The 18,217-nt window shown below is 49.0% G+C and overlaps 1 protein-coding gene across 11 annotated transcripts in view; it reads left to right on the top strand.

Moving 5' to 3' along the window:
- JARID2 (jumonji and AT-rich interaction domain containing 2) overlaps nucleotides 1-18,217 on the top strand; it is a 255,994-nt gene that overhangs the window by 215,412 nt on the left and 22,365 nt on the right. For all 11 annotated transcript variants that reach the window (XM_070585077.1, XM_070585082.1, XM_070585075.1 and 8 more), the window contains 3 exons: nucleotides 2,235-2,470; nucleotides 12,870-13,920; nucleotides 17,607-18,109. In XM_070585077.1, coding sequence (XP_070441178.1) covers nucleotides 2,235-2,470; nucleotides 12,870-13,920; nucleotides 17,607-18,109 — 1,790 coding nt within the window. The remainder of the gene's footprint in view (nucleotides 1-2,234; nucleotides 2,471-12,869; nucleotides 13,921-17,606; nucleotides 18,110-18,217) is intronic.

Below are 18,217 nucleotides of genomic sequence, written 5' to 3' on the forward strand. Positions count from 1 at the left end.
AACTGGTACTTTTTCGTGGTAGTAACAAAGCATGGAGGAGTATGGGATATTTGAGATTAAAAAAAAAAATGCGACAACTTCCTGTGCTGTGTTTCAGTAAAGGAGCTGTGTTCGCTGCTTTAGGAAATTGGTGAACGGTCAAGAATTGCCTGGATTCATGTTTCTTAGCTTGATTTTCGATCACATTGAAGTATGACTTCTTACGGATGTTGCTTTTAATTTGTCTTGAAAGCAAGCACAGATTCTGCCAGCTTGGGCATGATTGATGGTTTCTGACAATATGTCATTACTTACACTTAGCATAAATGCCAGCCATTTGAGGCTCTCCATTTTCTGTGTAACTGAGAGTATCCAGTAGAACCACACACAACACGGGATCATATACCTTATTTTGATGTGGCATGACGTGTACTTCAGTATTGAAATTTTGTTTAGAATATGTAATCACTGGCACTGAACGTTACTGTAGCAATCAACGTTCACATCCAGTCTAGATATGGAAAATGTAAATCTCTCTGTGGTACCATACCCCAAGTAATAACAAGTGGACTGAAGCAGTAAATCTAAGCAATTGAATCAGAAAGGAGGAAATTTGGAGGAATATTTTACCGTTGGACAATATGGGAGGGCTTTCTAAGCATAAACGCAAAGAGAGAAACTTTAAAAAATGGGTTACAGATTTAGCACCACAGCAGATGCAAAATCAAACGACAGATAAGAGGAAAGTGTTTGCAGCCTGTGAGGCATGAGCGTAATTTAAAGGATCCTTCCAAATCAAGGTGAGAGACAGTGTTGAAGGAACTGTAGATAGAAGTCTGGAGGAGGCATCCTCAAAAGAGAGATGTCCTTTTTCAGCTGTCTGAAGGGCCAGTAAAAGTGGGTGAGTTTGATTTGTCCTTCTTCAAGCCAGCAGGAAGAGATTTCAACTTGAAGGAGGAAGAATTTTCTCTTCACAGCTACCTGGTCAGGTAGTGACTTCTGCCAGTCCCTTCTGGGGTGGGGAGGGTGTGGAGTGGAGGTGCCTGATGGACAGGTAGACACAATGACCTGTTCAAGCTTCATCTGTGACGAAATGCACAGGAGCGTTTTTAAAATGACAGCTACAAGGGCTTACTATAGCTTCCCCTTAGCATTCTGCCTGGAGCTTGTGAGGTGGAGCAGACCAGGCACCAGGCATGGGTGTCCTTCCTCCCTCCCTGAAGAAGTAGGTCTGCTGGGATGGTTTGAGGGGAGTGGGGGGCCCTGTGGGTGCAAGGGGAACAGATGTGAAAGGCTCCTTGATTCCATGGATGAGCCAGACCTGAGGAGTCTGTCCACGTTTGCAAGTCCCAGCTGTAAAGCAGAGGAGAAAACTCACGACGGCACTGTAATTGAAGCTTACTGTAGAAACCCTGAGCATCACCCTTCTCTTTTGAACTCCGTAAGTGAGTGGAATCCCACAGACACTTTGCACATTGGCACCAAGAACCACCTGGGCGTTGGGGAGGGGAGGAGGCTTGGGCGCCAGACCTACCTGGGTGTGCTGGTGATGGCCTGGGCGAGGCGCTCACCTTCTCCACACCTCTGGGCTTCATCTGTAAAATGGGCATGACAACAATGTCCTCTCCCTTTGGATTCAGAGGCTGAGTGCACCTCAGAGCTTTAGCGTGGTTCACCTAATTCATGGTAAGCACTTAATACGTGTTAGCTGTTACTGCTCTTCTGACTTCTGGAATAGGAAAAGGGTCTGGCTCAGTGCTACCATGTCTCTTTCTCCTTCATCTGTGGTCACTGATGGGTCAGGTAAAACAGTTGTGTGCCTGACCCATAACTGTCAGCACATCTGCAGCCTCAAAATGTGTAACTGTTAAATCTGAGAATATATTATTTCAGGTCCCCTCTATCTTTATACACAAGGTACTCTTGTTCTTGGTATGTGACTATTTGTATTAGTTTTTTCATTTTCATTTCTTTTTGTTTAAAGTGTGATGTTGATATTCTAAGGGCTGCTGGGGTTTTTTAGTAGGGACTTAGAAACATAAATTTTTGTGGTCTCTAGGTGTTTAGGATTATTCTGTACTTTGCGTTTTGGTGGTGGTTGTGTTTTGACTTGGGGTTGCTCTTGAGAGTGGATGAGACTTGATAGTCTTCCAGAATGTTTTCCTTTTGTGTCTCTTTTTGACATCAGGATGTTTAGGTTACATGGCCTCATAATCAGTGTAGTGACTTCATTCTTCCTTTCTCTTCCTTTCCAGTTTTCAATGGTTCCAGCAGGTCATCACGGGAGAAAGAACCTGTTCAAAAACACAAAAGCAAAGAGGCCACTCCCGGCAAGGAGAAGCACAGCGATCACCGGGCTGACAGCCGGAGGGAGCAGGCTTCAGCGACCCATCCCCCAGCGGCCCCCTCCCCGGGTTCCTCGGCCAAGGGGCTCGCTGCTAACCACCACCACCCCCCTCTGCATCGGTCGGCTCAGGACTTACGGAAACAGGTAAAGCCTGGCCGTGCCGCACCTGTGACTGTAGTCTGGCCCAAAGGATGCCTGCCAGATGCTACCTCGTCATTTCACCAAGTTAATTAAAGGGGACATGTGAGTGGTAGCCGGACAAAATCCGTGTTTCGAGGGTTCTAAAAGCAGGAAGTGATGCTCTGAGGTGAGAGCGGGAGAGAGGAAGGTACCTTTGCACAGAGATGCGAGTTTGCACACCTCTCTTCCTGTGAAGATCGATCTGCGTGGGCTGTGGGGGGATTTGCATTCATTCTAGAGGATGCTGCAGGTGCCAAGTGCTGCGATCTGTTGAATCGTGTGTGTCGGGATGTATTAGGAGGGTTGGAAGGGAGTCTGCCTCCTCACTGTGCTTCTTCCACTGCATGCGCCCTGGGCACCAGATGAGTTCCACAGTGCTGGGAGGATTTGGTTGTTTTCTCAGGTTAGGCAGACAGCTGATAAGTTCCACCTTGAAATGGGCCTGCAGACTGCCCAGTGTTGTCAGCAGATGGTCCTGGGCTGTTTATCTGTTCTTCTCAATGTGACAAGTTACCATCTCTCCACTAAGACTTGTGAGCAGAAGACTCACGTGGGTGCACACATCGCTAAGCGGTCTGCATGTGGTGGGCCTCAGGGTGCAGTGGGGCATTTACTCAGCTGAGTGCATCTGCATCCTGCCTATCAGCTGAGGGCAGGTGCACACTGTGCTCAGTGCTCCCACTGCCCCTCATTGCAGTGTCGGGTTAGATAACACAGATCCTGTTGGGGACACTCTTACGAATGGCCTGGGGCTCAGCCCTTGTTGCTGTCACAGTGTTCATGTCCTTGGACAGTGATTTCTCTGGACTCTGAGAGGGAGATCGTAGGGATAAAGACACGTACCTGGGGGCATACAGCGACAGCGGGTCAGGTGGCATTTCATTGACCCCTCATGCTTCTGTTCCTCAGTCCATTTTAAAGTGTGCTAGCTATGGGGATCATATGATAGATGCACTCTCCTCACCAGGAATTTTAACTTAGAGTTAAAGTTTTCCCTGGAATAGACCAGAGGCTGTAATCTTTAAAGACTGATTCAGGGCAAGGTGTGGGTAGACTGAAGAGGTTTCTTGACTGGTAGTATTGTAGAATGGCTAAAAAGATGGTCATTATGGTGTGAAAATAGTGGAATTCCTCCTGTTGTTGAAATGTTCTTTACCATGGTCCTTCTGTGCTTCGTAATGTTTGAAATATTTCTCTCTGAATATGCTACTATGTTAATACACAGAGAGGGAATTGTGTGTACACATACGTATTGCAGGTACCAGTTTCCATTCCAGACCACCACCATAAAGCGAGTCACATGAAGTTTTTGGTTCCCAGTGCATGTAAAAGTTATGTTTACACTATACTGTAGTCTGTCAAGTGTACACTAGCATTGTGTCTAGAAAAATAATGAACATGCCTTAAAATACTTTACCGCTAAAAAATGCTACCCATCATCTGAGCCTTCAGGTGTCATAATCTTTTTGCTGATGGAGGGTCTTGCCTCAATGTTGATGGCTGCTGACTGATCATGGTGGTCGTTGCTGAAGGTTGGGGTGGCTGTGGCAGTTTCTTAAATAAGACAGCAATCAAGTTTGCCGCCTTGATTGACTCTTCCTTTCACAAGTGATTTCTCTGTAGTATGCGATGCTGTTTGATAGCATTTTACCCACAGTAGAACTTTGTTCAAAATTGGAGTCACTACTCTCTGAGCCTGCCACCTCTTTATTAACCAAGTTTATGTAATATTCTAAATTCTTTGTTGTCATTTCAACAATCTTCACAGCATCCTCACCAGGAGTAGGCTCCATCTCAAGAAACCACTCTCTTTGCTCATCCATAAGGAGCAACTCCTCATCATTAAAGTTTTATCATGAGATGACAGGAATTCAGTCACATCTTCAGGCTCCACTTCTAATTCTAGTTCTCTTGCTGTTTATGGCACATCTGTAGTTGCTTCTTCCACTGAAGTCTCGAACACCTCAAAGTCATCCGTGAAGGTTGGAATCGACTTCTTCCAAACTCCTGTTAATGTTGGTATTTTGATCTCTTTCCATGAATCATGAATATTCTTAAATGCCATCTAGAGTGGTGAATCCTTTCTAGAAGGTTTTCAATTTACTTTGCCCAGAGCCATCAGAAGAATCACTATCGTATGGCTGTTACAGCTTTATGAAATGTATTTCTTAAATAATTAGACTTGAAAGTCAGAATTACTCCTTCATCCATGGGGTGCTGAATAGATGTTGTGTTAGCAGGCATGAAAACATTAATCTCATTGTACATCTCCATCAGAGCTCTTGGGTGACTAGCTGGATCGTCAATGAGCAGTAATATTTTGAAAGGAATCCTTTTTTTCTGAGCAGATCTGTTGGGTTATTTAGTAAACCATGTTGTAAATGGATGGGCTGTCATCCAGGCTTTGTTCCATTTATAGAGCTCAAGCAGAGTAGATTTAGCATAATTCTTAAGAGCCTTAGGATTTTCAGAATGGTAAATGAGCAATGGCTTCAACTTAAAGTCACCAGCTGCATTAGCCCCTAACAAGAGACTCAGCCTGTCGTTTGAAGCCAAGCATTGACTTCTCCTCTCTACCTGTGAAAGTCCTAGATGGCATCTTCCAATATAATTCCAGTGTTTTGTCTGCATTGAAAATCTGTCGTTTAGTGTAGCCACCTTCATTAATGATCTTAGCTAGACCGTCTGGAGAACTTGCTGCAGCTTCTACAGCAGCACTTGCTGCTTCACCTTCACTTTGATCTTCTTGAAAGGGCTTCTCTCCTTAAATCTCATGAACCAACCTCTCCTAGCCTCAGACATTTCTTCTGCAGCTTCCTCCCCACTCTCAGTGTTCATAGAGTTGAAGAGAGTTTGGGCCGTGCTCTGGATTAGGTTTGTCTTAAGGGAACGTTGTGGTTGGTGAGATCTTCTATCCAGACCACCAAAACTTTCTTCACATCACCAGTTAGGCTGTTTCACTTTGTTATCATTTGTGTGTTCACTGGAGTAGCACTTTTAATTTCCTTCATGAACTTTCTTTCCCCTTGCATTCACAACTTGGCTGTTTGGCGCAAGAGGCCTAGTTTTTGGCCTGTCTCAGCCTTCCACATGCCTTCCTCACTAAGCTTAATCATTTCTAGCTTTTGATTTAAAGTGACAGACGTGCAGCTCTTCTTTTTCACTTGAACACTTAGAAGCCATTGTACGGTTATCAATTGGCGTAATTTCAGTATTACTGTGCTTATAATAAGGAGGCTGGAGGAGAGGGAGAAAGATGGGAGAAGGGCTGCTCAGTGGAGCAGTCAGAACACACACAACATTTATCGATTAACTTCACTGTCTTATGGCTGTGGCTTGTGGCACCCCGAAACAATTAGAACAGTTAGTAACATCAAAGATGACTAATCACATATCACCATTACAGATGTAATAATATTGAAAAAGGTGGAAATATTGGGAGAATTACCAAAATGTGACACAGAGACACAAAGTTAGCAAATGCTGTTGGAAAAATGGTGATGATAGTCTTGCTTGATGCAGGGCTGTCAGAAACCTTCAGTTTGTAAAACATGCAATATCTGTGAAGCACAATGAAGTGAAGCACGATAAAATGAGGTGGGCCTGAGTGGTTGGATGAGGTAGAATCCCTCAGCTTTACGTTTTTGCAGGCCTCAGATAGCGACTTCTTCATCCTTTGCAGTGTTATCTTGACATTAGCCAAGTGCTTTTAGCATATTTTAAACATTTTCCACTGTTCCTGAAAGGCAGACCTCACAGTTTTCTTGGCGAGACCAACTGAGCATCATTGTGGAATTGGCCCCTAAGCCTGGGTGCCTGACTTTCAGGACCAAGAGGCACAAAGCGTAGGGAGCACCAGCCCTTTGGTTTCTGTCTGTGATGAATTATTCCCACTCCAGTGTCGGCCTTGTAGGCACTGTGCAGAGTTCTTCTACGGGTGTTTATTCAGAGAATAATTTACAAGGGACCCAGAGGGGGAGAGGACCAATCTGTGGGGCAGCAATGAAGGGCTTGTAAGGGGCCCAGGTAAGGGATGAATATGTGACTCTGTAGTCACACACAAACACACACACCCCTTCTTTTCTCTTTCACTTTCATGTATGAGGCTGGATTGAGTAACCTCTGGTCTCAGTAGGTCACAGGTTATCTTCAGCTCTGAGTACTTACTCTTCAATTCAGAATTCCACTTTGTAACGGAACAAGAGGAATTCTCACAGTGGGAAGTAAGAGTTGAGGGGAGCAGAAGGTACCCCTTGCTCTGGGATCACCCCTGCCCCCTGCTCCATGGCGTGCAGGTGTGGCCTGTCTCACTCACAGGCTTGGAGTTGAAGGGGAGATCCAGGGTGCCCCTTACAGAGCAGACTCTTGTCACATGAGTGAACGCAGGAGCCTGGCTTGCTTGCTTTGTTCAGATTCGCGTCTGCAGGTGGGTGTAACTTGTGCAGGTGTTCAAGGGGTTCCTGCCATCACTCCTTCCTCTGCCCTACTCCTCCCTGCCTGCCCTCCCTTCCCTGTCTCATCAACCCAGGAGGGGTGGCCCAGGGCTCCCCGTTCTGGTTTGGCTCTGACCACAACCTTCACTCAGACTTTGATGTGATGCTTACCCCTCCTGGGCCCTCTTGTTCATCTGGAAACAGTCATGCCAAGCCCTCTCACAGGGATAGTGTGAGAAACAAAAGAGTAATTTTGAGACCATCAAATCCCATTAATTAAGTACAGTTCGCCCTCTGTATTCATGGGTTCTGCATTCATGGGTTTTGCATTTGTGAATATGGAGAGCTGACTAAGGGACTCAAGCATCTGTGGGTTTTAGTATCCGCAGGGGATGCTGGAACCAATCCCCTGTGGATAGCGAGGGACAGCTATACTCTGAAAATAAGGTCCCTAAAAGCAAATTGAAGATTCCTTTCTAACTGCCTGGTGCAAGTGGTTAGAATCTGACCGTTCATCTTTTCAACTACATAGAAGACAAAGGATACTCTGGTCTTTAATTCCAAATATGATTAGTTTTTTCCTTCCGCTCTAAAAGAAAAGGATGAATGTGATTGTATGGAGTGTGGATGGGCAGGATGGAGGTATGCAGTGTTCATGGGCTGCTGTTGAGAAGTAACTTTATCCTCTTGGCTCTGATGTACTAGGAAGCGCTCTCTGATAACTTGCTCTTCTTACCTAAATATCTGCTTCCCCCCACCTCGCACAGTGCTGTGTGTGGTCCTAGGCTCGGAGACTCAGAGCATGTGGATAAGTGCATTGCCTCTGCCTTTTTCTCACTGTGAGGGCCCTTGCCATACCTCGAGCCTTATAATACCAAACACGCTGTGTCTGTTGTGATGCACATGCATGTGTAACAGCCCCTGGAATTGTCAGGGCGGTGGTTGTCCCTGTATAATAATGTGGGTGTGAGGTAAGTGTTTGCCAAAGGGGCTAATGATGTTTTGCTTTTCATTTCCTTAAAATAGAAATTAAACTTCCGTTTTAATGCATTAAGAGACATGAATTTAGGATTGTAAAACAAATGAGCTTACACCTAGAGAGGGTTTTGAAATGCTAGTTTTCCAAGAGTGTCATGAGGAGGTTTTCACTTGCATAGAAATTTCTGTGGTGGGTAAGCCAGGATGTGGATTATTAGGCTGTGCCAAACACTGTCACCTCTCTGTTCGTATTTATTGCACTGTGGCTGAACTGAAGCATGGAGAAGAAAATCAGCAACTTGCCTGGGCAGCCAGCAGACACGCTCAGGCGGAATATCTGCTGAGCTGCGTTACCTTGGAGCATAGGCTGCCACAAGGGAAAACGTGCGGGGGTAGCTGAAAAGTCTTGGCCTCCTAAGATTCAGAGAGGAGTTTTAAGCTCTGTTTAAGCCAAAGAATTGGGACTATTCTTTTAAAGTTCTGCAAAGTGAAAAGTGAATATCCAGAGAGGAAAATGTGAGAAATTGCCTTGGCTGCAAGAATGTTTAGGGTCTTACACAACTCCTCATCAGGTTACGTGTGTCATTTGAATTGTACGTGTTGGTCATGTGCTATTTATGACTCAGTTAAGTTGCCTGTAGTGGAAGCAGGTGTAATAAAGAGATTTTGGAACTCCCGCCAGAACCAGGTTTTCCTTGTTGAGAGTGGAGCTAAACCTCAGCCTTGTCCTGCTGCTTTGGTGAATGTTTTGATGCTGTTGTCCTCCTAAACTTGGGTCTGTACCCTTTCTGTAATGAAGGGGCCTGCCATACCAGCAGGCCTTCCCTCCCCTCCCTAACTCCCTGGCTGCCCAGTGGAGTTCTGCTCATTTCAGGCTCTTTTGTTTTTTAATTCAAGTGTTAGAGTCCAAATGGACTATCCCCAACCCACAAATGTGTCTCTCTTGGGCTCCCTAGCTGCCTCTGGATTCTGAAAGGATGGGCGGAGGCATCCGACTCAATGGCTCCCTCTAGGGGAAAATAAGAGCTTGACTATTGAATTTTGGTTGCACTAAGGACAGCTTCCTTGACTAGGACTGGTTGCTATAAAACCTATTGGCTGTGGGCCTGGGGCAACCTGAGCACCAGGTTGGGTGGTAGTGGGCCACGGAAAACAAGCCGCAGACACCCCACTTCCTGCAGAGCCAGGTGAGAGTTGTGGGGATTGTGAAGCAAAGTCAGAAATCCATACCAGAGCTGAGAGAAGGAACATTGTGAAGAGGTGTGTGTAAAGTTATTCAGCTAAAGTGTTTTTATTGCACACTTGAAGGTTCTGCCATAAGCCAACTTTGTGTTAATTCATCAATGAATTAAAATGGCCTCTATCCAATGTGCTCGGTGTAAGCACTTCCTCAGGATGTACAACAGTGATAGCAGACCCCCGTCTGGTGAGCTGGCTGAGTGACCTGGGTGTTAAGCTGAAACTCAGTGTTTGGTTCAATTAGATAAGGTGGTGGTTGGGGGGAGACCCCCAGTAGCAAGGTAAAACAATGCCTTCCTCGATCCCTTTGTTTTCTTTGGAACCAATTAAGCATTAGACCCCTAGAGGCAAGTACAGAGCAAGGAATAGGCATCTCTGTGTTAGACAGGTGCCTCCTGGGTTGCTGGTTCCTTGTCATCCCTACCTTTAGGACACATGGAACAGCTGGTGGGATGGATCAATTCCTCTCTTAGCTTGTCAGCTGCATCATGGCCTCTACGGGTAGGCTTAAAACACAGAGTGAAGAAGGGATACCGTTAGTGAAACGTGCCCTTTCCAATCTTTGTGATTTCTCTGTAAATTAGAGTTCTAACGGGTAACAAGGGGGATACATTAGTCGTTGGGCTTGTTAGATGGACAAGCATTGGATGCTTTTGAAGATAACAGTATAACAGTGAGGAAGAAAGGGAATAGAGGAACTCATTCTTCTGGTAGAGGCAGTGAGTTGGCTGCACATCCTCGCAGAAAGCCAGTATTTAAGATTATAGATATATATAAACAAGAAAGTGATCCTTTTGGCATTGAAGATGGTGAAATACATAGAATTCCACTATGCAGAAAATTGACCTCCCTGCCACAGAGAAAGCCAGGAGGTCAGGTGCCCCCTGAAGCCAGGATGGACGGACCCAAGGGCCTTACACTCTTCCTTGAGGTAGAATCAGAGAGATGTGGAATTTGGCCTCCCAGGCTCCTGCAGGTGAGCACTGATGCTGGGGAAGGGCAGGGCAAAATATCTCTGGGAACACTAAGCCTTCTGGGGCCTTGCCCACCGATCCCCTTTCTCTGCCCTCACCGATTAGATCAGAATCTAGGGGGTTACACTGTGGATCCGGCGTTATTTTCAAGCTCTCCCAGGGATTCTCAGGTCCCAGGTTTGAGAAGCAATGAACTAGCTTTGCAGGAGGTGACAGCTGACAGCTGCTGAACTGTCTGTTGGTGGGAGATGGTGCTGACCTGCACCATAGGGCGTTTGCCATTTTCACAGGGGAGTCCTCATCTTCAAGAAGAGATGACACTGTCCTGTGAAATCTGTTTAAGAGGGAACTGGGTCAAGAGTTGGAACAGATTGTAGTCTAAATGGTTAACCGAAGATTGAGGCCTCAAGGGGCGGTGTCTTCTACTTTCTGGAAGTGGCGCCCTCTTTGAAGATACTGTATTCCTGGAGGCCCCTGTAGTGTCTTGATGATGGAAGAATCTCTCTGTGAGCCACAGCAGGATTTCACTGTTTGCTTTTGTTTTTCCCAAATGGTTTGGTTTGTTTTTAGTCAGTGGAAGCATTTGAAAGAACAATAAAAATTAGAGATATTTGCATTCCTCACCATGCCTCCTATTCTGAATTAGTGCTACTTACTATGGAAAATTTGTCTTTGCCCCTACCTCTGGTTTTTAAGATTTGTTTTTAATTTATTGTTGCCAGGCTGCTGGGTTTTTGTTTGTCCGTTTTAATTTCCCATTATTTATTCCAGACCCCTCTCTTTCCCACCTGATCTGTCAGTCCTGCGAGCAGTGGAGGATCCAGGCCGTAATCTTGGGCCTTCCCTGCAGCCTCTCCTGTGGGGCCTGGGAGCTCACTGAGTCCAGAAGTCGAGGCTGGCTCACCTGAAACCTGATTCACTGTGGCCTGGGGTTGGCTGATGGAGCACAAGCTCATACAGAGAATTTGTGGCTTTGATCAGATGTGTATAATTGGTGACATATAAAGAAGTACAATGTCAGTGGCTTCTTTCCTTTTTCTGTTTTCAGAACTTTCTACTAATAGTTAGCTTCTCAAAGTGTGTCTCTGGATCAGCAGCCGCAGCATCCCCTGGGACCTTGTTAGAAATGCAAGTTCTCAGGCCCCATCACAGACCTACTTGAGTGAAAAGCTCTGGGAGTGGGCCCAGTGACCTATTTTGACAGGCCTTCCAGGGCATGTTGAGAGCCACTGGTGTGGGTACCCGTGGGAAAGTTGGATTTTTGTTTTTGTTGTGTTTTGCTTCTTAACCTAAGTGTGTATATTCCTGGGCTGGGCCTGGCCGTAGTGCAGAGGTCACTGAGACTCAGGCTCTGTCCTCCAGGCACCCAGGCCCTCGTGAGGCAGCTGTACAGCTTGTGGGAGCCCTGGGTGTCAAAAGCAGCCTGCTGCTTCAGCTGTCTGCTCAGCCTAGAGGCGGGGAGGCACTTCTGCATGACTGTGGCTGCTCACCTTTCCTCACTCCGGAGCTCAGGCTCCCTCCACCCTGTCACCTTCTTTTGAGGGGTTTTTGGTGAGAAAAGAGGGCTCCTGTTTTGATCTGTGTTGCCCAGTAATTTTGCAATTTTTAGTCTGCCTCTTTTGGAGGTGGTGGTGTTTATGGAACCCTGAAGTCCCTGTTTTTCAGTTGATGTTGCAGATGAGAAATTGATACCCAAGATACTGCCGTGTCAAAGGCCTCTGAGAGGCAGAGTTGCGATGCGATGTCCACCTCAAACCAGCTGGCCCAGCAGCAGCTCTTGTTGTGGACCCTTCATTGTTCTCTCAAGTTAATGCATTTCTGGTGTCCACCCCGTCACTCTCTGGTTTCTCTGTATAAATGAGGGTGACTTTTATGTGTCACACAATTACAGTGGCGTCCAAGCTATAAGACGGCCTGTGCGGAGAAGCTGCTTCTGTTTACCCAGTTCCAGTAGAACCAGAAATGGAAGTTTGTTGAGGCTGGGAAAATAGGAACCACCTGTGCAGGAGAGGGTTGGGTGTGTTTGCTTCAGCGATGAGGTTAGGTACATCCATCTTACTTCCCCGCAAGGCGCCAAATGGGGTCCAGCCTCGAAGTCGAAGATCCCGACAGTCGGCCATGACACCTGAGCTTGGTCTCTGACTTGCATCAGAGCTGAACCACGAGTGCTCGTGTTCTTTTCTTGCCATGGTATTTTTGTTTTGTTCTTTTTTTAGCACATATATTTAAAAGTTCAGTGGGCAGTTCATGCTGTTATGGGGAGCACACAAAGAATAGCAGGCATGTCCTTTCTTGAACAGGGACATCAACATGTGAGTATGTGTCTGTGTCCCACTCTTCCCCCAGTGGGTGAGAGGTTCCTGTTGTGAGTGTTACTAACCTGAGACAGGTGATTTGCAGGCACCTGGAGTGGTCCTCATTGTGAAGCATCCGATTTCCTGGAAGAGCCATGGGAACAAACATGAATGTTAAAACACACTCAGGAAACCCCAGGGGGCTGCACCACGTCCGGTGGCGTGTTTTTGTGCAGGAGGATAGGCACACAGTCGTACAGAGATTCTAAAACTGAATATCGGAGTGTAGTTGATGGCTGTGCATCTATCTCGTTAGCTCTTGCAGTAACCCCGTGTCTTCTCTCTGAAGCGGGCGCTGGTTCTGTGGAGCTCCCAGCGTGTGGAGCTCCCCTTGGCAGGTACTAATTCTGCTTTCTCCCCCTCTGCTTCTCCTGCTGCCTCTCAGGTTTCTAAGGTAAACGGAGTCACTCGAATGTCATCTCTGGGTACAAGTGCAACCAGTGCCAAAAAGATGCGCGAAGTCAGACCTTCACCGTCCAAAACTGTGAAGTATACTGCAACGGTGACGAAGGGGACTGTCACATACACCAAAGCCAAGAGAGAACTGGTCAAGGAAACCAAACCCAATCACCACAAGCCCAGTTCAGCTGTCAACCACACAATCTCAGGGAAAACTGAAAGTAGCAATGCAAAAACCCGCAAACAGGTGCTATCCCTCGGGGGGGCGTCCAAGTCCACCGGGCCCGCCGTCAATGGCCTCAAGGTCAGTGGCAGGTTGAACCCAAAGTCATGCACTAAGGAGGTGGGGGGGCGGCAGCTGAGGGAGGGGCTGCGGAATTCCAAGAGGAGACTGGAAGAGGCCCACCAGGCGGAAAAGCCGCAGTCGCCCCCCAAGAAGATGAAAGGGGCGGCTGCCTGTGCTGAAGCCCCCAGCAGGAAGGCAGCGGCAGCCCCGGCCCTGGCCCCAGCCCCGGCGGACAGGGCCCTCCTGAGTGGCCCTGGGAAGAAGGACGTGCCCGAGCGCAGTGCGGAGCGGACCCGGCCAAAGCGGGCCACGGCCGGGAAGAGCACGCCGGGCAGACAAGCACACGGCAAGCCGGACGGCGCCTCCTGTGAAAATCGTTCTACCTCGCAATCGGAGACCTTGCACAAGCCGCACGAGACCTCGGCCAGGCCCGAGAAGGGGGGCGGCAGGGCCGGCTGGGCGGCCATGGACGAGATCCCCGTGCTCCGGCCGTCGGCCAAGGAGTTCCACGACCCACTCGTCTACATCGAGTCGGTGCGCGCTCAGGTGGAGAAGTACGGCATGTGCAGGGTGATCCCCCCTCCGGACTGGCGGCCCGAGTGCAAGCTCAATGACGAGATGCGCTTCGTCACGCAGATTCAGCACATCCACAAGCTGGGCCGGCGCTGGGGCCCCAACGTGCAGCGGCTGGCCTGCATCAAGAAGCACCTCAGATCTCAGGGCATCACCATGGACGAGCTCCCGCTCATCGGTAAGGGCTTCCTCCCCATTCTCGGAGGGCCACTGCTTGGGCACAGTTGCTGTGCAGCAGGAGTCTGAAGCCCCTTTTCTCGGGTCCTGGGCGTTGGTGGCAGAGGAGGGGTGCTATTGGGCCCGGGTTCTCCCAGCTGGCTGGCACCTGCTGCCCAGCAGTGCACGGCCTCCCCATGCAGGGCAGAGCAGAATCCAGGGAGACAGAGCTCTGCCCTCTGTATTCGTCTGCTGGGCTGCCTTAACCAGGCGCCACACGCTGGGGCTTAACCTGCGGGAAGTTCCTGTCTCAGTGGGGCGTGTGGGTGTCGGCAGGGTGGTTTCTCCTGTGGCCTCTCTGCTTGGCCTGTAGACGGCCCTCTTTTCCCTGTGTCCTCTCGTGGTCTTGCCTCTGTGCACACATTTCTGATGTCTCTTCCTTTTGTTGTAAGGACACCGGTCATATTGGGTTAGGACCCACTCTTTTCAACTTAATTGCTTAAAGACCCTGTCTCCAAATACAGTCACATTCTGAGGCATGGGGGGTTGGGACTTCAACATGCAGTAAGTATTTGGTGGGGGACACATTTCAGCCCATAAGCTCTTGTGGATTTCAGCACATTCTTTGTCTGATTTTTACCTCTCTATACTCCTCATTCTTACTTGAGTTTCTATTTCCCTGGTGACCAACCAGGCCCTTGTGGAGCCCACAAGTCTGGGAACGTGTTTAAGTTTGTCCCAAGGGCAGGCACAGCTCTGGCTGGGAGCATTGCCAAGCTTGCCTCAGTGACTCCTCTAGTGACTGTCCATCCAGGTAACTGTGAAGACCCTTGGCCCCCAGGCAGAGCGCACTCACAGACCCTCCTGGAGCTCCCTTTCCTTCCCTACCTTTCCTGGATCTTCTAGGATTAACTCACTCTGTCAGGCACGAGTGGGTTCTGCAGAGCAGGGTTTCCTTTTGGGACAGCCAGGTAAGCTCACACACTTCCCTTCAGCTCTAGACCCACGAGAGGAAGCGGCCTGTCTTCCTGCCTCCATTGTGGAGATCCTGAGTTTTCAAAGGCAGGAGGAAAGGAGATGTTTAACCATCATTTAAGTGTCAAGAGTTGGCAGTAAGATAGGGTTCCTCGTAAGATGGAGGTTTCATTATTTCTCTCAGCAGGTGCCTGTCAGGGCTAGTGCCTGAGTGTGAATCACTTTATTTGAAAGAACTCTTGGTTTGTGGCCTGCTCTCAGGGATGGCTCGTGATAGACGGTAACATGGGGCTGCGGGAACAGGTTGAGCAGTTGAGAGCATCTCAGTTTGGTGCTGGCTTCACCCTGTGCTTACCTGGACCGCTGGGTGACTCAGAACAGCCCCCAAATCCTCCTGGCTGCAGTGAGAGGTCCTGAGTCCCTCCATCCTGCTGGGGTTGGGGGAAACCTTTTAGAGACAGGTGGGATACTCAGGTGACGTCATGATGACAGCCAGCCACCGTTTCTTAGAGTAGCTTTTCTTAACCGTGGCTCGTTCCTGTAGCCCCAGAAGGCACGCGGATGTGTTGCTGTCATGTATGTGTTCGCACTCTCTGCCATTGTCTGGAAATGTGAAGCCTCATCACAGCTCGTAGAAGGGGTGCTGACCTGGCCTCTTACCCATAGAGGCCTCAGGCCGTGGGTCTGAACTCAGCCATCTTGAGGCACAAGGGACTTAGTAATTTTGAAGCAGTTTCCCAGAACCCACCAAAACGGATGCTCCGTCTGCGTTTGCCGACGTAGATGGGTACCCCAGCCCCTGGGGGAGTGGAGCAAGCACAGACTAAGGTGAGGGAGGCGCTTTGCCACTTAGCAGCCTGGTGGCCCTGTGAATGGGCTGATCATGGCAGGTGAGGAGCTGTGAAACAATGGATTTGCTGCAACTGTAAATTTGTAAGTGCTGTTGGATTGTAATGATCGACTTAGAGAAAAAGACAAAAGTATAGACTACCTCCCTTCTAGTGAGACCTGTGATCTGAGCAGCTGTGGCCTGGTTGGTGTGATTCACTCTGCTCTCCACGTCTACAAGTGCAGGCAGAGTGCCACCAGCCCCGGAACATCTCCCGGCTCAGAGCCAGAGACCTAGAGGGAGTCAGAGAATGTGCGGCCCTTAGGTCCCTCCTGGCTGAGGTCGGGGCAGGTGTCCTCAGTGATGTTGCTCTGTTGGCCACAACCAACCAAATCCAGCCTCCCACCAAGTAGAGTAACTGGAATTCAGGCTGCCACACGCACATCCCTGGTCTTACTGAGGGTCTAGGGACTTGCTCTTGCACAGCCAGCCGAGGTGGTCCAGGAACTCACCCGGCAGTCCTGCAGTGCCAGCTGGCCCTGCATGGTGGTGCTGCTCTCAGGTGGCCATTAGAGTCTGATGGGAGTCCTGCTACTTTTCCTTTTTATTTTGGATGTAAATATATCTCTACCCACAAAGATCTAACACTGTCTTACTTTTTCTTTGCTCACCCAGCGTCTTGTTGCATGTTTTCCTCCTAAGAGCCCATGGTTGATGATTTTGGAAGATATCCCCCCCTTTATTGGCCAGGGGGAGATTGCTTTTCCAGTCCCATCTAGAAGTCATTGGGAGGACATTCAAACGTATTTGAGTTTATGTGCCTTTGTTCAATTCTATAACTTGATCAAGGATGCTATGTGAACTAGCCTAAACATCCTTTTGGGGTAGCAGTCCCTGTGAATGGGCGATGGAAGGAGTTGAGGGACAGACAGACAGCCGTGTGCTCTCATGCAAATATTGCCTTTCACTGTGGAAATCCAGTGGGATTGAAAATAAGTTGTTGTTGAGCCGGCCTGGTGGTAAAACGGTTAAGTTTGCACGTTTCACTTCTCGGCGGCCTGGGGTTCGCTGGTTTGGATCCCAGGTGCGGACATGGCACCACTTGGCAAAAGCCATGCTGTGGTAGGCATCCCACATATAAAGTAGAGGAAGATGGGCATGGATATTGGCTCAGGGCTGGTCTTCCTCGGGAAAAGGAGGAGGATTGGCAGTAGTTGGCTCAGGGCTAATCTTCCTCAAAAAAACCCCCAAAAAACTCAAAAACAAACAAACGAAAATGAGTTGCTGTGTGTGTTACCAAGTGTGCGGGGGGGTTTGGAAGGGAGTTGGGACTGACAGCATGTGCTGTTTGTGTATGATTGCTGACATCACAGCTGTTCTAGGTGTTGCTGGGACGTGAGTATGGCCGGGTAGCACAACCCAGGCCCTGCCCACCCCTCACCAGGGATGGGACCCTGCTCTTTGTCTCATCACACCTGCTCCTGGTGTGTGAGAAGGGTGTGTGCCAGCACGTACACACTGCCTCTGCTCCAGCGGACACTGGAATGTTTCTCCCTGCAGATCTACACAGCCAGCTCTCTTCTTCCATTCAGGCCTCTGCTTCAATGCTACGTGCTTGGGGACACAATTCCCTGACCATCCCACCTAAGGTGGTGGCCCCTGTTCCTCTCCAGCTCTTCGTCTGTTTTGTTTATGTCCATGGCATCCAAGATTGTCTGAAGTCTGTCTCTTCAGAGACTAGGCTTCCTGAGGGCCAAGAATGATTCTCTTTGCTGCTCTGACCCAAGAGCTCAGCAGTGTCCATGACACATGGTGGGTGCCTGTGGCCTGTGGGTTGAATGAAGAAGGTCTTGTTCATGATCCTTTTTACCCACTGTCCTTGTTTTCTCCCCTCACCATCCCAGGAGGCTGTGAGCTCGACCTGGCCTGCTTTTTCCGGCTGATTAACGAGATGGGCGGCATGCAGCAAGTGACTGACCTCAAAAAATGGAACAAACTAGCAGACATGCTGCGCATCCCCAAAACTGCCCAGGACCGGCTGGCCAAGCTCCAGGAGGCCTACTGCCAGTACCTGCTCTCCTACGACTCCCTGTCCCCCGAGGAGCACCGGCGGCTAGAGAAGGAGGTGCTGATGGAGAAGGAGATCCTGGAGAAGCGGAAGGGGCCCCTGGAGGGCCACACGGAGCACGACTACAACAAGTTCCACCCCCTGCCCCGCTTTGAACCCAAGAACGGGCTCATCAACGGCGTGGCACACAGGAACGGCTTCCGCAGCAAGCTCAAAGAGGTGGGCCAGGCCCAGCTCAAGACGGGCCGGCGGCGACTCTTTGCTCAGGAAAAGGAAGTGGTGAAGGAGGAGGAGGAGGACAAAGGCGTCCTCAGTGACTTCCACAAATGTATATATAAGGTAGGGGTCCTCTGCAGAGGGCAGGGAATGGCCTGAGTGAGGTCCTCAGGGGCCTGATGGAGTTGAGGGGTCTGGCTGCAGTGATGGGCTCTGGCCGTCCTACAGCCA

The sequence above is a fragment of the Equus przewalskii genome, chromosome 19 (assembly GCF_037783145.1).
Source record: "Equus przewalskii isolate Varuska chromosome 19, EquPr2, whole genome shotgun sequence".
Taxonomy (NCBI): Eukaryota; Metazoa; Chordata; class Mammalia; order Perissodactyla; family Equidae; genus Equus; species Equus przewalskii.